General features: G+C 34.4%; 1 protein-coding gene across 4 annotated transcripts; it reads left to right on the top strand.

The window, feature by feature from the left end:
* The first annotated feature begins 15156 nt into the window (after positions 1–15156).
* On the top strand, positions 15157–26168 carry LOC140152559 (uncharacterized). Of its 4 annotated transcripts, none has more exons than XM_072174947.1 (5): positions 15157–15275; positions 18941–19075; positions 20354–20701; positions 22311–22418; positions 22994–26168. In XM_072174947.1, exons 1-5 carry the CDS (start codon positions 15231–15233, stop codon positions 23393–23395), a joined length of 1038 nt encoding a protein of 345 aa, XP_072031048.1. In that variant the 5' UTR covers positions 15157–15230; the 3' UTR covers positions 23396–26168. The 4 variants fall into 4 exon arrangements, with proteins under 4 accessions (XP_072031048.1, XP_072031049.1, XP_072031051.1 ...); XM_072174948.1 differs by lacking the exon at positions 15157–15275 and adding an exon at positions 16667–16782; XM_072174950.1 differs by lacking the exons at positions 15157–15275; positions 18941–19075 and adding an exon at positions 19926–20079.
* The last annotated feature ends 827 nt before the right edge of the window (positions 26169–26995 follow it).

Genomic DNA, 26995 nt, shown 5'->3' with positions numbered 1-26995 from the left:
AGTATGGGGATATGACTAGTTAACGTCGCTGTGTGAAAAATAACCGGCCAATATTAAACATCCTCGTCTAAAGTAAACGAAAATATAGTTTTCTAACATGTCCTAAATTTTAGCTAATTTAGATGTTTGGAAATATTCGTACTTTGGTGTTTTAGTTAATGTTATAGGTAATAGTACATTGCCTAGTTAACGTCGCTGTGTGAAAAAATAACCGGCCAATATTAAAAGTACTCTTCTAAAATTCTAGACAATATAGTTTTGTAACATGTCCTAAATTTTTAGCAAATTTAGATGTTTGGAAATACTCGTACTTTGGTGTTTTAGGAAGGATATGTAAACGACAGATAACACCAAAAATATGAAGAAATTATTTCTAAACCGTGTTAAGTCAAAAATCATTATGTTGCTCATTTTCAAGAATGCTGGTTTACAAAAAGCACGACATTGTCTGATTTCGTGAACAAAGCCACACATAACATTGTTTCCTTTCGTTTCCTTTATAATCGGTTACCCAACTGAAGCTATGAATATCAGCTTTATTGCGATATCGCACATGAAAACAGTCACTTGTGCACAACCAGAGAAGATCCGATTTAATCAGTTGAGCTGTTTCAATGAGTGTTATCTTGGTTTAATAGCTTTTAATGGGGTTAAGTCCTGCAAAGGTCGAGATGAATTCTACTGTAGACATGACTGCATCATGAGTGCCGATATTTTAACAAGAACGTGACCGTAACATTATTTGGTAAAGTACGAATTTTACATATTAGGCTTACACGTAAATTAATATGGTTAGGCCTAAAGGTAGACCTATATGTGAGCCAAAAGTTGAAATAAATGCAATTTAATATGCGGTGTGTTACGTGACGTGATATATAACATGTATAATTCAATTTATTATCATGAGACATAAGTATTATTAATCTGTTTATTATTTATGTTATTAAGCATGTGAGAGTGTAATCAGCGAATTTCCAGAAAGTTTTGCAAAACCAGCAGAAACGTTACCCGGGAAACGTTAGCCTACACTAATGTATAACCATAGCATACGGTTACTACTAAAACAGACATTTACATCAACACATTGCATATAATATTATATGGTTAACCAAAATACTTGTATTTCAAGAAAAAAAAACATAAACATTGATGATTTTCAGAAATGCTCTTGATAGAATTTCGCGCGTGTATGGTTGAACCTGCCAATTATAACGACATGTTATGCAAGGCTTTACGGAAAAATTATGCAATTTTCCTACTGGTAAAATTGACGTTTGATTCGTCACATGGACAGGTGACAGTAAGCGATGTCGGCAAACTTTTCTAGAAAATTCTGAAAAACATGTAGAGACTTTCGTTTTTAAATTTTTACGTCCATTGTGATTTCGGTTACCTAACTTTAACTTAAGAGGTAGGCAGGCTACTCTTACTTAAATGAATTATAAAAAATTATGCAAATGATTTAACGTAATAAACCTGGTTTTGCTTACGTCTTGTTTCTGAACTTTGCCTCAGAAATAATCTTTTGAAACAATTCGTGCAGCGAACCATGCAGTTTACCTGGCGACCTTAAGTTTACCTGTACGCACTAAACGCAACACTGAAGTCCCTGGAAAAAAATACAACCTTTGAACAAAGGCTGATGACGTATGAGTCTATTGTTCAGCCAAAGTTCAGACGCTATTCGCCAGGTCACGATACGAGTCAACGATTTTGATAACCAAAACAATGTTTACCCTGGTAAATTTTGCACCAGGTAACAAACAAATATGCGGCCAGGTAACTAATCTGCGCATGGCAACGAGTAATATTTTGGGTTGATTACGTCGACGACGCGACGTCAAGTAATAAATTTAGAAACTTTATTTTGTTCAATGTGTCTTCCTTCCAGAAGCACCTAATTTGGGATATTTAAGGAAGGTGCTTTTTTTTTATCATGTGATGATAATAAAAATATTTAAGTTATTTGTTGTTTTGTGACGTAGCGAGGGGTGGAGTGGGCTCGATCAAATGGGTCTCCTGATCGTGTGTATAAAACATCTAATAATAAATTGTGATTCAAGATTTCTCTTATTGCACAATGAACTTTCACATTATTTCTCATTATATTTAGAAAATCATTCACATCGTACTCTACCGATCCACTATACCAACTAACAAACAAACAAATAAATAAAAGGAAATGGAGTTATGGGAGGATTTACCACTTGCAGTCACAGCGGAATCCGTCACCTTCCTCTAAAACAGATTCACTGACGTGACTTAAAACATTGCAAAAATCTTTTTTTGAAAACACAGAACTTGATTAAGAGTCACATGTCGACCTTGGTCGAAAATGAGTTTTACATATATTTCTAAAGAAGACATTTAGAGCTTTCAGAAACTGAAAACCCCAAGTCGATACGACTTTTCTTTGCGAATTTACATCATTTTATCAATCGCTGAAAACAATAGAAACCAAAAGAATTTTAACACTTTCTTTGCCAATATCTCTAAATCAATGTTAGCGACATCCGACTCATTCCCCTTGATCGTGTCACATATGAGATCATTTCAACTATCTTTGAACATGGATTTACGAAGAGTTATTCTTGTTGGGAATTCAACGTATTGTTAACAAGTTTGTTTATTTATTAGATTAAACAAAGATTCTTTATTGTTTAATAACAAAACCAGTTGGTAATAAGTCAATTAATTAATTAATTAATTCAGCCCTATTTCCATTCCTTTATCTATTTATTTGTTATTTTCTAATTTTTATTTATTTACTTATTTATCAATTTATTTATTCATTTAAACAAATTAGTTAGTAAGTCAATTAAATTATCAAACTATACATAGTGACTTCTATCATAATAGTTAGTATATAATAAAGACATCACAAAAAGTAACGTAGCCGTAATAAACACGCCTCATCATACATGATACATGCAATGCATATTTTTAGCCTTTGGCCTTTTGGCCAATTTGGCCTTTGGGCCACGAGGTTATTTTTTTTAAAAATAAATTTGCATTGTATCATCATCATCAGTCGGCTGCGGAGCAGGCGACTACAAGCTTTCTCAATCGTAATCACAACATTATGGTGGTTTATTTGAGCACATTTTGATCCCGTTCGTCTAATGCCGATCAATGGTAATTTATATCTTCGCGCTGAATTCAAGTCAATACAAAAACTGCACATTTTAAATATTCGGGTACTTTTCTTGAAAAACATTATCAACATTATTATATTACCGTGTTGTTAATATTGAATGATATTGGACGAATGGATATCAAAATGTGCGTATGTAAAAAAAAGCATCGTTCTTTGTATCTTACGGTTAGTGGCTCTGAAGCTAAGCGTGTTTATATAAACGACTGCGTTACTTTTTGTGAATTAGCTCCTGTTTTGTGTACCTTCTTTAATGAATGTATTTTAAAGGGTGAAATTCCATCTGCCTGGGAGTGTGCAAATGTTGTGCCTATTTACAAACGTTCTGGTAAGCCTAAGAATGCTATTTCGAGTTATAAGCCAGTTTCCTTAACAGCAATCCTTTGTAAGGTCCTGGAAAGATTGGTTTGTAAACATGGTAAACGTCTTGATGAGCATGGCATTCTTTCCGATAATCAATTTGGTTTTCGTCATAGTAGGAATTGTGAGCAGATAGATATTAGCTAAGTTTTATCATTTTCTCAGTGGTAACCTTGAAAACAGCAAATATTGTAATTTGGTGGATGGGATTTTTCTTGACTTTAGTGCTGCTTTTGATAGGGTAGATCATACAATTTTGTTGCAAAAGCTTCATTACTATGGTATCAGGAATAATGTTCTTAACTGGATTAAAAGTGTTCTTTCAGATAGAGTTATATTTGGCGGAGCTAAATCTGATTGGGCTTCAGTTACATCGGGAGTTCCTCAAGGTTCTGTTTTGGGGCCCATCTTGTTTCTGTTATTTGTAAATGACATTAATGAGAACCTGTCCTCTCCCTTATTTCAATTTGCTGACGACCATACACTAGTCTTGTACGTTCTATTCGAACTTTTGAGGATCACCTTGCTCTGCAGAAAGATCTTGACAGAATTCACAGGTGGACCATTGAGAATAATCTCCCCCTTAATGCTTCTAAGTGTGCTGTTGTTCATTTTTCGAGGTCTAGGGCTTGCAGTCTTTTTACATACAAGTTAGGTGGTATTCCAATTAAGGTTGTTGATGAGTATAAACTGCTTGGTGTTGTTTTCAACTCTTCCTTATCGTTCACTTCACATGTTGATAATATCTGTAATAAAAATTCCCTTTAAAAGGAAAGCCAGCCTCAATGTAGAAGAGGTCTTGTAATTAGTTTTGGTCAATGTGAAAGGCATTTTAGGATCACGCTTACATCTACATGACAGTCCACCAAACCATCAACGATGAGAACATGCACACTGAAACAGCAGAAAACATTAATTCCTAATCTCATGTCAACTCTTTTAATTCATTACATGTACTCCAAATTGTTCTGGTCTGTTTGTTTTGTTGTTGTTGTTGTTGTTGTTGTCGTTGGGTTTTTTTTTTTTTTTTCTTTTTACCCACGATATCTCAATTTCCAATTTTGTAATACCAGAACTTACGAACTCAATATCTTCGCTTAGGAATGTCCGATTTCACTGCTTTCGATATATACACTGCCGGTTTGAGTTAACTAACATGTACATTTTATTTTAAAATAACTTAATTAATTCGCAATGTATAGTTTAAGCCTACTATATTATAATAGATAGTGGCCAGCACATTTATAAAGGACTGGTTACTCACTACAATCTTCACTCTTAAACTGTGTTTTTCTGAATGTGCTGATCATGTTGATTGCTAGTCGGAAACTCCTGCGAAGCTATGGACATGGCATCTTACATACTCCATTCTATAACAGTCTGCCTAGTGCCTTGTGTGTTTTCTCTTCAATCATTTTGTTGAATGTAATTTTATGAATCAAATAGTTATGTGTCATTTTATTTATAATAAAGAAGTTATTAAATTAATAAAGTAAGACAATTTATTTATCTATAAGTGCATGTCAAATGGGGTACATTGTTCAATACTATATGCATAAATTATGCCCATATTATAGCTAGGCCCTAAAAACTTTATTTTGCATCGGATTTTTCCCGTTGAAAAGACAAAACTGATGTTTATGATAGCAACCATTTCATCAATAACATTTTGAGTCATTTTTATCCATAAAACGACACAGGATATGATAGATAACTACTTTCACATCAATATGGTCCATATGATCACAGATTGTTGAGAATCTGTGATATGATCCGGGGATATGATGAAGATTTTGATTCTATAGATCTGTTATCAACATGATATCACGCTGTTCAGTGGTCAAGGAGTAAGGACCCCCGGTCAAGGACACTGATATGACATCATAGGTGATGTCAGATTTTCTTGCTGCCCATATGATGCTATAAATAATAACTATTAATACATTTAGGCCTTTAAACTTTTAAAGTCATAATTAATTAGTTCAAACATAACTTTGGTAATACTCACTCGTTTTCGTTCGTTGAAACGGCAAAACATACTTACTTTTCCTAACAAATCGAATTAAAATATTTTTAAAAAATTTAACCACAAAAAGTAAAAAAAAAAAAATCATTCCAATACCACTAAAATATAATCTCTTGAGTAAACTGACCCCAAACCTGAAACAGGTACCAGCCCCGTATGGGCTGGCGAAAAGGTTTCTCGCCTAACTGGTTTTGTCATCAGAACTTCTCGCCATATGCACTTCAGTGCTCTTCTGCATCTATTTAAAGCATTGATACTCCTTCACCTTACATACTGTGCTGTAATTTGGAATCCTTGTCAGACTGGCCTGCTTGATAGGTTAGATAAGAGTCAGAGAACGGTTTCTAAAGTCTTGATGTATAGGAAGAGGTGTCCTTCTGATCTTTCATATGAGTCTAGATTAGATGAATTTGGATTACTTAAAACATGCGACTTATTTGATTTGTTAAGGTTGATCTTCTGCTTTAAATTGATTCGTCGCTGTTTTGGCAAACTGTCGTATGACGAAAAATGCCGTTTTGAGAAAATCGCATTTAAAGTTTTTCCAATTTTTGAAGAACCACTGGAGAGCACCAAAGTAAAATATGTTTATTATTATCAAAGAATATAATCAATAATATATTTGTCTTTGTTCTCAACTTAATACAAACTTTTTATTCATTCACTAATTAGAAGTAATTAATCTGCAAACTCATACGGCAGTATGCCAAAATATGCACAATTTGACAACCTATGTAAAACATATGATACGCCATGTGATACGACAGTATGCCAAAACAATAGGAAACTGCAGTTACACGGTGGCCTATGGCGACGTATCATGATACGACTAGATACGACTGTATGCCAAAACACAGAATGAAGACTTAGGGGGGGGGGGGTTACATAAAACCATGTCGTATCATACTAATTAGTGCCATATCTCATTAACTAATTACATTTAGTACTCAAAACTTTGTAAATATATAAGAGTTTCATTCATAGATTTTGAAAGTTTATATAACTCATTTTGCCCAAAAATCGTCATACGACACTATGCCAAAACAGCGACGGATTAATGGAATTGATCCTTCTTCTTCCTTTTGCCAATTTTTCAAGCCTTCTAAGGTTAAAGAGCTTAGATATCTCCACTGCAGTTCTCATACCAATGCCTTTTTCAACTCTGTTTTTGTTTCCTTTCCACGTTTGTGGAATGAACTTCCCACTGATGTCCGCTCTGCGCCCTCCCTTACCTTGTTTAAGGCAATGTGTAAAGAACATTTTATGATGTAATTATGTTTTTCATATGCATGTATATTTATCTAAAAATGTTTTGGAAACTTACATAGTTCCATTATTTGTTTAATTTGAGTTAGGCCCACTCTAAGGTAGTAACATTGTTCACATGTGTATTAATTTATTTTGCTGCCACGGCCTATCTTGTGCTCTGTTGATACATCCTATGTGCATATGTTATGTCTTAGAGTGTTTCACTCTTTTTTCTAAAAATGTTTTTTTTTAATGTGTACATGTATCTTGTATTATTTTTATATGTACTTATAATCAGGAAAGAAGAACACATTGTGTTTGGACTGTTTAGTCTATTTCTTCTTTCCTGGATTGTCATTTAAATTGCTTTTAGTGTTTTTTTCATGTTTGTAATTTATGACAATTGAAATAAATATTATTATTATCTTTTTTTTTTGCATAACTATGATTTTATTTGCAACTTTTATGACAACTTTTGCACGACTTATTTGTAAAGACCTCACAAAAAATAACGCAGCCGTTACAATATACATCTATAGCTTCAGAACTATTAATCGTATTTTCAATATTAAAACATAGAAAGACAGGTAGTTTATGTACGCTCAACACAGCTACAGAAATGGGGGTTTTGAATATTTCGAAACTGAGGCGAATTTACATTTATTTTCCTTCGGCTTGACCCACCTTAGTGCAGTCTCAGTGATTGAAAACACCAGAATTTCTATTTCTTCAATCACTAGCATGTTTAATGACATCAGACCCTGTTACCAAAGTAAACATATTGACTTGCTAACTCCATCTTGCTGGCCTATATTTAACACCCACAAGCATGACAAGTGAGAACATTCTTGAAGAAAATGATGATTTGATGTCCGTATTTATCATATGTTTATTATAAATCACCCACCACACTAACTGCAGCCGATTAAACACACAAATCATAATAGTGGTAATTTAGCCTCGCTTTCAAATTCGGACTTGACCCGTTTGCTATTTTTCAAATAGGTCAAATATCGTAAGGATCCATTTAAAAAAGTAGGAACTGACTCATTATGTTTTAAATTGGTAAAGAATATAATAAAACTATTTCCCCACTCTGGGGTGACACTCATCATAAGACCGAGTCGATATTCACATGGGTCCTTTTCAAATCTCCAAATGCCAAGAAAGTAAGACCACCCTCCCCCGGTGTGAAATGAAATCGGAAAAAGTAAAGCATGAAAAGAATGTGTAAAAATAATTTCCCCACCGGAGGTGACACTTCTCATAGGACCCGGGTCAATATTCATATTTTGGGTCCTTTTCATATCTCGAAATGCCCAGAAGGTATGACCCACCGAGTGGTGTCAAATGAAAGCTAATGAAAGGCCTGCAAAGAATATAATAAATATAATTATGAAACATGAACTTCATCCATGGCGTTGTCTTTTTAAAGACATTTCTTGTTTTCTTAAGTTATAGGTTGTACCAGAACCCACCCGGAGAACCGATAATTCGCTACATGACATCATAGCGATAAGATCTTAACGTGCCTCCTGGCACGTTTGTGCAGTGAGATTAAAATTCCGTGCAGTGAGAATTAAAAATCCGTGCTTAAAATATTTCGATGCAATTCGACAAATTCAATAGGGATGCTTTAAATATAGCACCTACCGTATGTCATTGGTCACTTTCAGGTAAAGTTTGAAAATGTTCGCGCTGCGCGCACTTAACACTTCATCACCCCTTTCCTCGTGTTTCTAGAAAACTCAAATTTTCAAAGGGCCTTATGCATATTATACGCATAGTTTGTGTACCTCTACTTAGTATCTTCAAGTCCCCCACAATCCAACAAGGTCTGGCAGCTTTCCATTTGCTAACGTGCGTGCTATATGGGGCGGGGTACGACAACGCTTGGAGATCGCAACAAAAAGACACAAGCCTAGATACCGGGGGGTGATCCACCAATTTTTAAAATTTTGTATAGGGGGATGGTCCATGCAATCATCCTCCCCCTCCCCATCTTGACGCCCGTATGTGAGTTTCTGACCAATGATTAACCTCATATTTGGCCATTTTATCGTAAAAAATGCCAAGTTTTGCGCTCTTCCAGCGTATTTGTTCCTACTTGACCATTTTTGCTTTAATATGGCAAAAAAGCTCATGACAATTCACCAACCCCTTTCCCCATGTCAACAAGAAATCTACGCCCATGCCAAAAAAAGGAGAGCGAGATTAACCCAATTTTTAGCTCATTTTAGCATTAAAATGATAATTTTTTTCACGCTTCGCGCAGGTCAGCGGACCGGCTTCGTAATTTTTTCATCTCGAACTTCTTCAAAAATCAGAGATTAGGCCCTATAGTTCCATCTTTTCTAAATTATATAAATCATCAATATGAGTGTTGGGGAAGCTCTACAGTCCGATGCCTTGAAAAGGCCTAAATGTAAAAACTCGTGAGCTTGGGGCTCTACTCCCTGGGCCCCCGCCAGGGGCTTTGACACACGACTCCACTAGTGAATATAATGACCCACCCAACTCGTTTGAGCTCGCAACATTGATAACCTGCCAATAAAAAATAGTCCTATAATCCCTACAAGTGAGCAAAGTGTTGGACTGCAGAAATTTCTCAACTAAAATCATTTTGTTGGGCCATGTTGCTAATTTTTTAATTCAATGTTAGGGTGAATTTTTTGTGAAAGTGGAAGAGTATTTTGTACTCATTTCGTGGGTGTTTTTTCTGTTTTCAAAAAAGTAACAAAATAAGAGCAAACAAGAGTATTTTGCAGGTTTGTTTGTAGATTAGGCTTAACGTTGCTTTATAAAGTGTCAAGTGTCTAATCCGGTAACTAATAGGCCTACGGTCAAAAATAAGTCGCTTAAATGAGTGATGTTTTAAAAGATTGTTGGCCTTTGGTGATTTTTTTTATTGTTTTCGGGGGGGGGCTATCCCTGTCTACACCCCTGCCTCCAACACCACCTCCCCGCAAGCTTGTTACCGCTGGTTGATCACCAAGACTTTACATCGCCAACGTGCAGTGACTTTTTTCATCTAAAATAGCCCCTGTCCCCCGCCCCTCCCCCACCCATCCCCACATACACCCCGACACTCTTTTTATCTTCATGTATTTTTATTAATATCAAAACAAAGAAATCACATAGAAATCACATGGAAAAAGCAAAAAAAAAAGCAGCATACAAAAATAGATTACAGTGGTACAACTAAAACATTATACACCTAGAAATACACCTGCGGCAGCCCTTTTAGGTGATCTGGGCTGGAACGATATCAGGTACACTCATGACATGGTAAAAGTCAAGTACTTCTCAAGGATACTAAGTATGGACCTAAAAGATGGCCTAAATTGATATTTAATGCAATTTATATTATGAATTCAAAGAACAATATGAGATGGAAATGGATTCAGTCAATCGAAAATATTTTGTATGATAATGATATGGATTTTATGTTCAAAACATACCTTGATAACAATAATGAAATGTTTGGCATTCTTAAACAAAATCACACTCGTCGTGCGAATATATTGTGGTACGAAAATGCTTGTAAAAATCTTCCTTAAACGATTATGTTCGTTTTAAAATGCGCCTTCTCTAGAAGATTATCTTCTAGAGAAAAATGATTTTATGGAGCAAGTTTGAAATTCAAAGCGCGCTCCAATACATTGGCTCTTGATAGAAAAGTAAGTATTTGGGATCAAACTATTTCTGGCATTTGTAGCCTTTGTAATGATGGTCAAGAAGATGTTAAACTTTTTATGTTGCAATGTAAGGCATATGAAGATATCAGAACTCATGAAATGAATAGCCTTAAATACTCACTGTGTAATGTAGGTTATACCTCAGTCTGGAACATTTTCACCAGTAGTGAATTGGATACTCAAATGCGTTTCATCTTAGGAAGTAATGTTATGTATTTTATGCCACTTTTCCCCCCAGAATCATATCAAGCCATAGATCTTGTATTTTTGATAGGTATTGTAAAACACTTCTCAAGAAGGCATGGGCTCATAGAAATAACCATAAAAATCAATAGTCCACTGTCACCGTAGTTTATTATGTTCATAAATGTATTTGTATTGAAGTCCCTGTTTGAGCTTACTTTGCTATAGACATATAACGAGTTATAGCTCAGAAAAGTGTTGTATATAGATAATCGGGTTAATTATGTATATATTTAATGTTATTTAATGTCTACATGTATAGGGCCTACTTCGGGCCAGGGAAATGTTTGGACCCGTTTTCAATTTTGGACTTGTATCAATGTATTTATGTTTTGTTTTGCTTGTTTTTGAATCACCTTTTGTAACTTTGTAGACTAAATGTAGAACGCACCGTCTTAAACGTGTGCCGCTGATGTAAAAGCGTATGTTCTAATAAATATCTATCTATCTATACAGTGTACAAGTGAAAAGTTACAATTCAAATCTCCATTTCTTTAAACTGCACAGATAATTTACCTTTCCTCTTAGCAATATAATATTCAGTATCTTTAAGGGCTGTGGTATGAACGTTTGGACAGTATTTATTGTGGGACATTAGAGCACATCAGACATATCGAATTGCATTCTGAATACGAAGAATGTCATTCTGATATCAAATAATTTTGATTTTTGAAATTCGCAATTTAATATACATTTTATGGCAAATCATTAAAATTGATATTTTTGATATTAACAGTACTTGAAGTAAACTTTATAAATCTGATGATTTATACTTAAAGTGTATGTAGGTGGGATGAAAAGCCGACGATCAATTGAAAATTTTGACCTTTCGTATTGAAGATATGGATTTTTTCCCAAAACACCAAAAAAAATTAGGTCTTTTTGGGAAAAAATCCATATCTTCAATATGAAAGGTCAAAATTTTCATTTGACCGTCGGCTTTTCCTCCCTGCTACATACACTTTAAGAATATGTCATTAGATTATATAATTTACTTCGAGGACTGTTTCCAACCGAGGACGTCCACGTTTATCGGAATCGGCCAAAATGTGACGTAACATGTAATTAATTCGTCATGGTCGTGTGTCTTGAGCTCGCCACCAAAAAAAGGTGGCGACGTTACATTTTGCCAAAGTCGACTCAAAACAAATAATGATATCTCTGTCAAGCAAGAAGTTATTGTCATGCTTGTGGTCTCATTTTATTGCTAAATAAAATGCACTTTCAACCCTGTAAAAAGAAATACTTGAACTTCTTTAATACTGACACTGTGTTTCATATAATTCAGAATGGGCAGGGTGGCGGTGGTGGGGGATGTGGTGGTGGGGGATGTGGTACACACAAACTCTATGGGATTGGTCCTTTTAGTGCGTAATCTGCTTCTGTAAAGGCTGTAAAGTGGATTTGGACTCTATTTAGCATCCAAACGACTAACGGCCCTACAGCTAAAACAATTCTACTAATTGTTTTTAATCATTTATGATTGGTTTAGTGTAGAAAATGCAAACTTTTCCATACAAAACTACCCGTTGTCATATTATACACTGTAGTAAGTAATGCAGATGTCTTCAAAATCTGAAAGTTACTGTAAAATTTTAATTACTTATCCTATCATAGTCAAAGTATAGATTTTCTGAAGGAAATTTGACGAGGAATCTAAATATGGACATATTTTTCCTGTATGGGTTAGGGGAAAATGTTTAGGTTCAAAATATGTTGAATTGTAAAAAAAATCTAACATACGTTGGGACACCCTATATTCCGAGATTACCAAACAGCTGTGATTTTGGTTTCTTCCGAAGTCAGTTGGCTCTCCATTTCCTCTAACCAAATGAATGTTGTTTACTTCCAGTTTATTACTGTAAGTTGGTAATAAGCAATGGATTGAGTGACCCATTTTTTATCAAAATCTTTTTTATTCCACCCTGTATAACTTGCAGGTCACCCTGTATAATGAATTAAAATGTATATATTGGAATTGCTGATGCCTTCAGCTTTCCAAAAATGTATACTTTTGCTAGTTTAGGGTTGATGATTGTCGAGATAATCTAATTAGAAACCCGGTTGGTGTAAAAATTCATAATATTTATGATGTAACGCTAAGGGTGGCGAGTTCAGGACACACGGCCTCATGTAAAGCGTATAATGTTCACGTTTTATGTTAGGTGTGGTGCAATCAGCCTGGTGTATATCCTCGGTTCATTTCCCGAGTTAATTTTGGCCCGGTGGGGGAGACGAGCACATTTTCATGATATCTCAAAACATAGGGGACGCACCATTTGATTTTCAAGGGGGGGGGTTGGGTCAGGCGGAATTTTCTTTAATTTCGCTGCCTTCGGCGGCAATTTTTTTTACTTTCAATTTTAATGTATACTTTTTTTTTTTCAGTGAGGCGATTTTTTTGTCTCACTAGTGGGCAAAAAACTTTAAAAAATTCCCATGCCACCCCCCTGAATTCTGAAAACGTCGAAAATCCGGGGTCGGAAGACTCGGCATGACAACACAACGACAACCAGAGAACTTTTTGGATTTCAAACATTTGCAGGTCCTCGGAAAATGTCGCCCATTTTTGACCAATTCTCCGACTCAAAATTGTACACATAATTGCCGTAAAATTCCCCCTTTCAAGAACATACGACTTCCCGTCGGTACATCACGGCCATGAGGGAGAAAGGAGGGAAAAGAGAGAGGAAGGGGGAGGAGAGGAGGGAGCGAGAGAGAGAGAGAGAGCGAGAGAAAGAGAAGAGGGAGAAAAGAGGGCCTATTGACATAAATGGTGAGTGCCCCCCCCAGATCAAGAGAAGAGGTGCGGTTCTCATAAAAAAGGTGGATTTAGAATGGCTAACATTGCAAGCAAGTTTGGGGGGCACTCAACTTTTGAAGTGAGGGTATGTGCCTGTCAATAGACCCCCTTTTTAAAGTCGAATATATACCCGATGACCCACTTTTTTAAAGTCATACCTGATAAACCCCCCCCCAAATATTTTGCCAGGGGTGGTCCATACAATCATCCCCAATGTTGACGCCTGTATGTGGGTTTCTGACCAAATTAACTTCATATTTGGTTATTTTAGTCCCAAAAGCGCGGATTTATTCAACTTTTAAACTTATAAATATAACATATTAATTATTGTCTTTCTCATGTGCCCACGGACAAACAAAGTATTTAAACGAATTTAAAAATATGCATAATATTGTATTGTACTAGTGATATAAGAGATGCATTTGTATTTGTGTGTGTTGTTTTTTGGCAGCATTTTCATCATTTGAAATGCTTCTTTCTATCTTTTGTTTATTTTTCTCAAGTTATTTGTCTTTTGTCCTGTTTAATCTAAAAGCAAAATGAATAATAAAAAAAAAAAAAAAATTCAACTTTTGCACCATATTGCACCAGTTTAACTTCAATATAGCACGCATTTTTACCATATTCGTTTTCTTTTTCTGTCGCAAAAAGGTGCTAGATTCACTATACTTCAAAACTTTTTCCAACCCCCCCCCCCCCTCCCGGAAAAAAAAATCTACGCCACTGGTTGCCACATTGAATGATATATAACGTAAAAGTGTGGAAAACAATAATGTGTCCCCCTCTCCCTCTTTTTAGATCCCTGAGCGCACTGGTCAAAAATTGGGTCAACAATTCACAACTGCTGTCGGCAAAAAAAATATTTTGTCGGTACATTTACAAGTCCCCCTGTTCGGTTTCGAAATCCTGGCTATGCCACTGTTCGCCCGGTAAGATGGTGTGGACCTGATTACAATGTAATTCAATTTTTGTGTAATTTCTTGTAAAATAAATTTAAAAAAAAAACACTGAAATAAAAAAATATGGTATGGGACCTGGGTAGGGGTTTGGTGTGTGTTAATTCAGTACGGCTTTTCTATCCTTTCTAATATTAAATATGTCACATGTGCATGTGTTTTAATATAGGGCCAACATATTTTTGTCCTTTATACTTGCCAATATTGGCAATAATGTTTGCTGAGTCAGCAAAGTACAATACTAGTAAGAAAAAGTTTCCTTCCACTTCAACTTCAGTCACTGCATGTTATTCATCATTTCATTGTGCTCATTTCAAGTATGCAATATTATTATTATTATTATTGAATATTGCTAATACATTATGACCTCGCGGGAATACCGGAAGTATAGATATTGAGTTTGTGTTGTTTCTGAATACTCGAACAGTTTGACAGTTCAATGAATTGTTTTCCGCTACAATTGGTTTCAGCAATACAAAAGTCTACAGAGAAACAATAGACTGGGAAAAATCCGCCAAGTCATTCTTTGAACAGTTTTTTAAGGACACAGAAAGTAGGAAATCCCTTTTACCATCTTTACTATTTTAAGCAAAATTATCACGTTGGACTTCGAAATACTCACTTACAGGTAAACCTCATATATAAAGGTGAGACGCTTGGAATTTATTCTTCATATAAATGGAATTATTGTGAACAATGTGTACTGTATGACTCTACATTTTGTACTCACAGAGATAAAATCATGGGTTTAACACCTTTTTTATTCACCAATAACGATGATAACACGGTAAGTGTAAAATATTGATAAAACTAAAAAAAACTTAAATTATAATTAATTCCATGTTTCATTATTATTATTTAAACTCAAAGTATTCTACGATCAATTATGATGTCCATGCAGAAGTAAGATTACGTCGTCGTACATTTCATCCATGCATGACCGATCATCATCATCATTATTATTATAATTATAATTTTTATTATAATTTTTAAATATTATTATTATTATTATTATTATTATTATTATTATTATTATTATTATTATTATTATTATTATTATATTATTACATGTAGGCCTATTCATATCATTTAAGGTATATGCCTAATTACATTTACAAAGCACCGGAGAAAACAAAACTAGTACATGTATTATGACATATTTGTTATGTAAAAGTATATACATGTAACTAACTGTAAACTGTTCAGATTACTTTCATAATTAAAACTAACTAGTACCAATCCAGTCAGTATACTTCCCCTTCTTCATTCAATAACAATAACATGATAGATAATTTAACCTTGGAAAAAGTTAAATGTCACTTTAGTCTACATGTAGTTTGACAGCAAAACAAACTCCACGTGGAAAAAGGGAATCCCCCAATGCTGATGAAAACAAACCACAACAACACAACCACATTCCGATCTGAATTACGTGTCAAATTGCCATGATCAAGTAGTATCACAATCACATGGATCCACTGTCATGCAAAAGGACAGAGCAACCTTCAATTTCAAAACAATAACAATCAAGGAAGGTAGAAGAATATTAAACGTCTTTGGCACAGCGCGTCTTTGGTATGAATAAAATAATCATCCTTTTGAATTTTCACCCAAATAGAAAGATAGGCGTATGGGCAACTTGGCTTCAGCTTATAATATTTTGCATTGGTCGTGGCAAGAGCAGATGTGTAGCACATGTAATACCTTTTATTATAGATCTACACACGTCGACACGTTTTAATTAATGTAAATTATTATGTTATTGGTTGCAAATAGCAATACATTGTATACCAAAACAATTCTGGGTGTGGGCGTGGTGGTTTAGGATGGACCATGGTGGGTGTGTACAATTTCGGGCGTGGTATAGTGGTAGCTCATTGGAATGTCTTTGCCTATAAACACAGATGACAGAGCTGACATTCCAAAATGCTTTGATAAAATGCTGATTGGAACAATTATACCTTTTGTTTGTCAGCTATTACTCAGAACTGCGTAGGCGGAATTCCAGTCACTGATAGAGCGGGTGGGTAATAGTGTATTGTATAGCCTATTCACTATATTAACCAATGGCAAACTAAAGAATTAGTAAGTATTAGTATCTACTGTCTGCTGATTGGTTACATGATAATGAACTAACTTCATTAACCGATACTTAAAACTGAGATACTGTTACTGAAGTGTCATATGTAACAAATACCAAGTGCGACAGGTACGGAAGTTAACTTGCAACCAAAGCACAATTATCAGATCTTCAACTTACTGACTACATTTAATTTTGAATGAAGTACAGACGGGTATGTGTTAATAAATTATCTTAAGTAGTTTACTTTGCTTGTATTATGTGCGATAATTAATTATCATGATTATGTTGTTGATATCATTATTTGTGAAGTACTATGTTTTAATCTTTTATTTAATGTTATTTTCACTTTTCTTCTCCTGTTTTACTTTTTGCTTATAAATTTTAAGTAATAATCAAATAAAATTGTTATTGTATATATATATATAAAAAAGTAGTGTTGTTCAATACCCCAGCAAACACAAAAATGTTTTTAAAACATAAACGTGTTTATAGGCCTAAACAAAACGTTTCATGTGAAAAAAAACCTCTACAATAGGCCTAATATTTTTTTTAATGTTGTCAAAATGTTATTGCAAAATATGTTTGGGCAAACATTTGTGCAAAATATTTTGTCAACACTTAATGCTGGAATGTTTAGCATCAAGTTTTCAAACATGTTTTCTGAATGTTATTTAAACGTTTTGTACTTATATATAACCCGACATTAAACGTTTTATGTAAAGTAATTTGTGTTTACTGGGACTTCAATTAAAAAAATTATTTATGTTGCTCTACCTTCCAGCTTCTTGACAACATCTACAATATTAATCTCCTATATCATTGCCAATAATAATAATAATAATAATAATAATAATAATAATAATAATAATAATAATAATAATAATAATAATAATAATAATAATAATCATAATCATTAATAATAATAATAATAATAATAATATAATAATAATAATAACACTAATAATAATAATAATAATTCATACAATAAATGAATTAAATAGTAGGCTTATATACAAAACATGCATAATTATTAATATCAGATCCAAGACCTGCTTTTCATCAGCTTTCAAGAGTACTTAAAATCTTACTATTTCCCTTAGTAATAGTAATACTAATACTAGATAATAAACAAAGGCTGAGACATAGCGTGTATTACTTCATTGAAGTTATTTTATTTCATTCCGCATTTTGTGTTATTATTTAAATTTATTTTCTAGGCCTATAGTATTAATAGACCCTGGGCATTGACCATTGTAAAAATTTCAATTTTAAGATGATAAAATATAAGTCAGTAGTCACGATTTAATCATCAATGATACATGATGTAACATCATAATAATTGAATTCAATATGGCAGATGCTGTGAGATGATAACACATCTAAAATCGGATTCGTTCGGTTGCCGTCGGTTTTACTCTCGTAAATGCCATGGCATCTGCGCTCTTGCAAATTCCATTTTCATCCACTACATCATCGGCATCTTTTAGTTACTGCTTAATATTTTCATGAGATGCTAATGATGCACCGAAATACATATCGACGTGATGCTAGTCTCCTTTCCTGGAAAGATACTTAGCATATTTAATGAGCATTTCTCGCGAGGCCTTCATCTAATGAATACGGAATCCCCACAACGTCACCAATGTTGTGGATACTGTAGCTACAACACATAGTGTTATATTGTGTGCAGCGAGTTCACTCGCTCGATTTTTACGTCACAAATTTACATATTTCGGTGAAAGGTTAGCATCTCTTCCACATTATATCAATGAAGGTCACCTATACATTGATATGTGAAACGTACAAAAGCGCCACAGAGCCAGCGTTGTTTATGTACGTCACAAGATAAACATAGCAACGGCCATCTTAATTTACAGATATTTTTTCCAGAAATTTCCATGGTATATTGGTCAAATTCTAACATATCGCACCATTATTCCCAATAAAGCTTACACATTCAGCAAATATACAACATTTGCAATAATTTTCTAGATTATTCTGGGCCATGATATGCCAAAATCCGGTGCAAACGAGTGTTTTTTCGCCCGATCCGCTTTGTTCCAGACGACTAGTGTTGAAGGTCATACCTCGCGTGGGGTAGTTAATTATTTATAAGCAATCCTTTGTTAACTTCCGAATTTAGCTCGGGTGTGTGCATGCGCAGTACGATAGTTTTGGCGATAGCATGAAAAGCATATAACCCAAGCCAGCTCGGGAAACACCCATACTACGTTGTATGACTCATCCTGTGACACACCAAAATTCAGACCGAGGAAACCCCTAGCTATATTTCATTCATTCAACATCTTCTTGACTGCGGAAGTACAATACAACGGAAGTGATTTTAATATTCATTTTTTTTCTATTAGAAAGCGAAAGTATTTGAAACCGGTTTCTGTGGAATGTACCCAAACATCACGATGCCACAAGAAGACAACCAGAATCTCAACGATGTACTAACAACAATGGCGACTGGGGCTATCCCTGCTGACTCCGAGGTGCAGGTGAGTGTCTTTCATCCAGGGCTGTAAAGATGACATCATCTTTGTGTACAATGATGCAATCACTACATCAACTATTGCTCGCCAATGATTTAATATTTTTTTGTTTATAGCGGATGGTTGACCCTTTATGTAAAAGGTCTTCTGAAATCATGAAATATACAATACAACAATTTCATGACGATGTCGTGATTCCTCTTTTATCTCAAAAGTTACCATCGCACAAGATGTACTGGGTTGGTATCAGATCTGTGCTGTGGTATATCAGCCACATCACACCAGATGGATAGTTCCCATCTTTAACACGTGCTCTTCATCACGTGCGTTCTTGTAAATATTGGGTAATGATTGCAACATAACGTACTATGATGAGTACTAGTATTACTGATCTTGACATTTTAATTGAATTTGAACATCTATAATTATTAGATGTCTGCACCACATCACACCAGATGGATAGTTCCCATCTTTAACACGTGCTCTTTATCACGTGCGTTCTTGTAAATATTGGGTAATGATTGCAACATAACGTACTACTAGTATTACCTTGACATTTTAATTGAATCACAAGACTCACACACATGCATTCTCTTCTTCTACTTTCATGGTTGAAGAGAGCGGGTTACCTGTTCGCGACATGATCGATGACCTCGCACCACACGTTAGGTAGACCTATTTCCCACCCAGCATTATGATCCTGAATCCGCCCCCATGTTTGTGACGTAAGCATATACATATTCTCAACTTTTTAAATAGTGACTTTAGCACGTGCACGTGCCCCCTGCCAAATACAAATCATGAAACTTCCGCCGACGGATCTCCACAGGGCGGAAGAGGTACTTTTCACAGCCTTCATTAATACAGCTTGCTTGTAACGTTAACTTGAGACTTGGTATTCTTTACCATCGTGACTTGGAACTTTCTGCTGCTTCCCGTGCTGCTTCATACTTGTGTCTGTTTGCAGTAATGCGGTATTCACAGTGGATGACTGGATGACTTCACCCTTAGTGAGCCGCATAACTTTCTTTAAAGCCCCCTCTTTATCAAAGTTTGCTCCTCCCCTTTTTTCTTACTCAGGACATTCTTGTGACAATGTATCCAACAGCTGCCAAGATAGTTAAAGTTGAGGCGGTGAGTCTACTTGCTGTGGCTATCAAACTTTGCTATGGCTATTAAACTTAGATATGGCTACCCAAGTTACAGTTTTAAAATGATTGTGTCATATTTGACTTCTGATAACTTATGATATACAATTTTGTTTGTTTTTCTCTTTTTATACAGGATTACACTGCATCTGAAGACATCATGGACATTTCAAGCTACGCCCCTCCTATAACAACAACATACCAACATGCTATCCCAACGTCGGTGATTACACCGACATCCCTGAACAATGTCGGATGGCTTGGAGCCAACCAGAACAGTATTCATGGTGGATCATTCGTCCCTCCTACTGTCTCTTCTTCAAATAACAACATGAACAGCTACGCTATGGTAACTACCAGACCTAGCAATGGAATATCTGTTGTGAACACCATGCCCAGGAGTCTTGGCGGAAGAGTCGTCAATGAATTGGATCTTATCAGAATTTCAGGTGGCCCAGGAAGGAGAAGGATCAAAGACGATGAGGTGAGTTTACTGCAAATGTTGCAAAATGTTGTTTTACTAGATTATAAATTGAGGCTTATAATATTGCAATTTATTCAACAAGGTAAACTTTGTGCAATCAATAACAGGTCTTCAGGAGGTCAATTGGTTTAGGAAATTGTGGTAATTTGATCACCATAGGATATGCAACCATTTTAATTCATACCTTTTATTTGGACTTCCATCCAGTGGCAAAAATGTCCGGAACTAGTTGTAGAAAGGTGTTCGGAATTTGATCACCACCAAAAACGATGCATTTCAATAAAGATGCATCTATTGCTCAAATACTATGAGTCATTATCACATAGTACATTAAGGTCCAAATTGTCAAATATGGCCCAAACAAGTGTCAGAATAGTTATATTTTTATCATTTATTAGTGAGTTGTGACCCTGGGTTGTGACCAAAAAGGAAAATGAACTTCAGGCCGCAGGATTTCCAGGAAAAGCAACAGTGTTCATAATCTGTTTCCTTGACCGCCTGAGGTGGTTAACCGGAACGCAATGGGTACCTGTTCTCAATATTTACAAGGATATTTACCCCACAAATATCCCACATTCCTGACATTTTTGCCATACATTCCACGAAACACCCACACGCTGCTCATAAGCATACTTCACGTTGGACTTTACCATATATCCATGGACTTACCTAGTTTAGGTACTAGTAATTAAATCACTTGTATCACACTATCACAAACTTTACAAATTTTCCTTTAGACATAAAATACTGAATCTGAGCATTTTAATAGGCTATTATAGTGCTATACTATATTTGTAATATAAAGTTATTCGTCAAAACCATCTGTAGATACCGAAGTATTCCTGTTACAAAATATTACTAATTATGAATCACATTTTCCAAGGTACCTATATCTTTTTTTATAACTATCAAGAATAGAAAGCTTAAACTAAGTATAGAGTTTAGTCTATCGTCTTGTCATCGTCGTTAATTGTTGGTCTAATTCGATCAGGAAACCCTTCATTAGAGTTTAAGTCTATAGGACCGGAGATATAAATTTAGTTAAAAAAGGCTGTGTCATTTTCCATACTATGCATGTTGAAGTTCCCAGAGTCCTTCGAATAACTCTGCCCATGATTTATTTTATTGTATGTAGGGAATAAAATTTAAAATAGAAAGCTTTAAATAAGTGGGAAGTTAGTTGACGTGAGAACATTTTAGTTTTTCACGAGAAAAAATATAATTAGATAGTCTGAAGTCCATTTTTTTTAAATTTATAGGCCCTAATTGATGAAAAATATATTGGCCCGTATTAAAGTGACCCAGCTAGAGTTCTCTCGTTCATATTGGTGTTATTTAAATACCAACATAATAAAACTACATGTACAATACATGTATATTGCCCTTCACATAGCTGAATATACTGTCTCTAGTTCTTGGCTTAGTTGAGCTATACAACAAAGGTCATGCCAAGGGCAATTTCAAGGTCGATTTATATAGTACCCATATGCCACTATATTGTATGCGTGTGTATATAACTAGAAAACAACTATTGACATGATAGCAATATAATATTCAAAACAACTTATTTACAATTCCACTATTGTTGTATTCTTTCTCCTTTATACAGCTTTCACCTGAAGAAAGAGAAAAAAGGCGTGTTAGACGAGACAGAAATAAGCTTGCTGCTGCTAAATGCAGACAGAGACGAGTAGACCATACCAATACCCTTGTTGAAGTAAGAATTATTCCTTTCTCACATCACCAAGAAACAAAACAATAACATTTCTTAGAAAAGAAATATGTTCCTGATAGTTATGATATTTATTATAAATCATATGTCTCTTAATTATTGGAGGGAAATTAATATTGGAACTGTGCCGAAATTATTACGTCGCGAAAGTATTGCGTTGTAAATGATTTTCTATCTGAAGTGTTGTAATACACTCTCTGGCTTATGTCCCAACTAATAATGATGTTCAAGTAAACAAGTATATCACGCAAAATGTGAAAAGAACAGGATATCTCTGGCATTGTATTAATGTTTAATAATGCTAGGCAAGTAGGGTAATATGTAATCTGAGGAATCACAGATATGGTTCCAATATCTGTGGAGGAATCTAGTCGGCCTAATTCAAACAATGACGTTTGACACTTGTTCACACAAACACCAAATCAATAGAATAAATTTAGATTTGTTTATTCAAGATAGTGGTCCCTCGTTAATACAGAACAGGTTCGTTTTGTCTCTTATCATGGATTAAGACTTTGGTAACTAAACGATGTTTGTATTTTGTTATTTTATCATTACAGGAAACTGAAGATTGGGAAGAAAAGAATGCCACATTGGAACAAGAAATTACAAAACTCCAACAACAGAAGGAACAACTTGAGTTCATCTTAGAAGCCCATAAAGCCATGTGTAGTCATGATACTAAATCCAACAAACCGTGCAACCAAGGAAAGACAACAACTACAACCAGTAGCAGCAGTACATCTACTAGTCTTGATACACCAATAACAGAAGTAGTTACCCCAACAAGTGTTTTCAACAGTTTAAGCAGCTACGAAGTACTTGTTGCAGGTGAAACAATGGACACATCAAATGGTAATGCACATGCCAACACAAATGGTATCAACATCAAGAGAGAACCAGGTAGTGAACCAAATCTTCGAAGTCCAGGTGCAAAGACCACAACATTGCTGCAGTTGTAAAATTGCAGACGTTTTATCCTGCAATTATAAATTATTATAGCCAATTTATGAAGGAAATAATAACCTTTGTAATTATTGGCCTTGTTGACATAAATTCCAATGTTAAAAGAAAATGTGTTTAAAGTCACAATCAATCACGAATGGTGCATTAATGAAAGCTTATTGTATTCAAATATTTAACTGCATTTCATGTGTAATATAATGCAGTGTTCAAATTTAACTTTACCAAAACTACCGGGTACAGTTAATGTCATTGAAAGTCTGTTTATTTGGCATTAACCTTCAATGCAAAATGACATCCTAAACTCCTAAACTAAAACAATTAATTGGTTTGTTTAAATGATGCAAGGGATGAAATTGAAATGTGTGAACAGCAAGGGATCCTTGCTAAACTAATGTATTCATGGGTAACAAAGTGATTGTGCCCAGAATGTGATCAAATTGATAACAAAATTTTGGACATTCCGGAGGTTTCAAAACTATTCCACATTGTAGAAGTAATCAATTACTTTAATAATGCATTCATATTTATGATATTTATTACTTTCACCATTTTATAGATATCGAGTAGCTTATATCTAGCAATTTTAAAAACGTTTCACTTCTAGTCAAATCTTGTATTCAATCCACGGCTCTCTCCTTTGTTACCATACCAACACAAAACATTCAATTGTTTTGTTTTCTAGTTCTAGAAAGAATGATACTCGTGATATTTATGGGGAAAAGTTGTTTTACCAAGTGCAATATTTACGTTTTGTAAACTAAAAAAATCAAAATCATGATTGTGATGATCAGGTTTTGAATTATTTATATTCAGGGAGAGATGATGTGGAACAGATCATTTTGTAAGCGGGAAGCTTTGTATGATAATGAAGTAAGGTTAACAACCTTACATAAATTCTTTTTTTACTGACAATGTAAAAAGTCGTAGCAACTCACGGTTTACTCACCAATCACCATTATGTCTTCTAAGCCAAAATACCTGCTCGCATTTGTTTCAAAATATGCGACATTTTTGTAATAGTTTTCTGAAGCTGTTTGTTGTGGTCATAATTCGCAACGTTTTTGATACATTATATTTAAAAAGAAGAAAAAAATAAGAAGTGCCTGTCTTACCTTAAACTACAAGAATCAAAATTCAGAATCATGCCTTTTTCATTAACAGAATCTGTAATGCCAAATTTAACAATCGCACGCTTATAGTATGCAATATCATTTATTTTTCACATAACAAGATAAAAGCAATCATAAGATTCAATAATTGTATAAAACAAAGTGTGGTGATCTCTTTAAAGCAAGTAACTGTACTTGTTCAAGTACTCTGTTTAGTGCCATACATCCATCCACCCACTCATTGTCGGCTCTGTTACAAGCCATTTTGCACAGACAGGGTACCTGGTTTTTGTGACTCACTGAGGAGTCACTGCAACTTGTAGTCACAAAACAATCAACGTGATGAAGCAATGAGATAATTTTAGAAAGTTGCCCCGTCAATGTTGACCAGAGGGTTATTGCACTTCACTATGATTGCACTTTATATAAAATTAAAATGTTAATTTGGAACAAATTTATTGAATATTTACAGAACTGAAAAAAAACATTGGTCTTCCGTATTATTAATTGGTTCATAAAGAATCAAGTTAAACTATTTTGTAAGTTGGTTGTTTATATTTCTGTGAGAGCATACTTATTCAAGATAAAATATTATGTAAATATTTTTTGTTGGGAGCTTTTAAGCAGACAAGTTGCATGATATTTATTCTCCAAAATATACAAAAGGAGCATTGCGATATTTTTTTTAAAACCTGGCCTCAAATTTATGTCATTTTTCATTCCGTTTTTTTGTCAAACAATGTGACCCCTCCCATCCCCGCCATGTTATTATGTCAGTATTGTGTAATGTGAGCTTACATGATTGTTGTAGGAGAAAATACAACAACAATCATGCTGACCCATTAATTTGCTATTTATTTTGAGTGTGAAACATTCGCTGTTATAAATAGAGATTTTTATTTATTTCATATATATTTATTATTTATTTTATACATGTATATTCGTAAACCGTGTATCGGTCAATTTTAAGTTTTGGGTATTTTCGTTCATTGCGTTCTAAAGAATTTATCTTGTTTTAGTTCACTTTTTTTAGAATAAAAAACGATAGCTTATTTTCATCTTGTCCTGCTTCTGTGTGTAAAGTTTTAACGTACAAAACTATCAGTTATTCGCTTGTTTTGCTTTTTTTCTTTCAGTGATTAACAAGTCAATCATCTACATCTATATACATGTTATTTATTTTCAACGTATTCACAACACACTGCCACTTGTTTTCGATCAGATCTTATTTTCGTATAAAAACCCTGTAATATTACTGTAGTATATAAAATGAATTACTAAATGGGTGTACTTTTATGGTGACTTCAGTGTAGTAGTATATAATCCACATTTCTTCGTGAATATAGTTAGCTACATTCCCATATTATTATATGCAAGTAATCTTGCATAGAAATATGATTTTATACAATGAATGAATGTTTTAAGTAGATAACTGATAGAAAATGTGATTGTTGCCCTTTCATTTAGAATATATACATGTAGTATATATATATAGACTTGTATCATGGTTAAACCCATAAAGTGTTACCGGTATTGGGTTTACCATACTAGTAGGAACTGATCCTTGAACTAATTGGTGTATGCATCTCAAATTGTTGAGCTTTCTGTCTAATTAATGAATATTGTTGATGTATAATGAAATAAAATACATAAAATCTTACCTCTGATTGTACCGTGTGTTATATTTAAAAGTATGAAAATATCGTGACTCAGATTTTATTACTAGATTACATCACTCACGGGTAGGATTAATCATTACTTTAGTAAAGTTTCTAAATATATTTTTGATTCAATTCTTGTTTTATGCAGAGGTGCTCAAGCTAGTTCTCTCTGTTGCATTGGTTGGGGTAAATTTAAGCATGATATCGATAGGATTACAATACTTACTTCAAATTGACTATTCATTTCCCCTCCGAAGAAAATAACAGCCTCTTTATATTATACAACACCTCATAATCAACAAATATATTAATTTAAACCCTAGAACCATGAGAACTAATAATACTGAGCGCTATTTTGTAACACGGACTATGAAGGAGGGGGTTGCAACAATCCCCCCTAACTTTTAATAATTATGAACGTTATATACCGTTAACTCATGTATAGCTATGGGTCTCCTCTATCCAGTGATACCAAAATAAGTACAAACATTCCCACATAATGTCGCTATGACGTCATAATGTGAGCCATGCAAATTTTGGAAATTCTGGCTATGTACAAAAAGTATAGGCAAAATTGATTTTCGACTAAAAATTCTATAAAATTTTCACCAAATTTTATAAATATGAAAGGAAATAACTATTTTCACCTAACTAACAAGTAAAAAATCAGTAGCTCTTGGAATAATTTCATAAGAGTGAAATGAAAATCATTGTGGCCTCACCCCCCCCCCCTTTTTTTTTATGGTCATCTTTGATGGCTGGTCCTACAGGCTACATGTATACCCCCGGGTAGGGTGCTGGGGTAAAAATTGTATCACTAAAATGA

Source organism: Amphiura filiformis, chromosome 5 (assembly GCF_039555335.1).
Source record: "Amphiura filiformis chromosome 5, Afil_fr2py, whole genome shotgun sequence".
NCBI lineage: Eukaryota > Metazoa > Echinodermata > Ophiuroidea > Amphilepidida > Amphiuridae > Amphiura > Amphiura filiformis.
The sequence above is the reverse complement of the archived record's forward strand: the minus strand, read 5'-3'. Positions and strand labels throughout refer to the sequence as shown.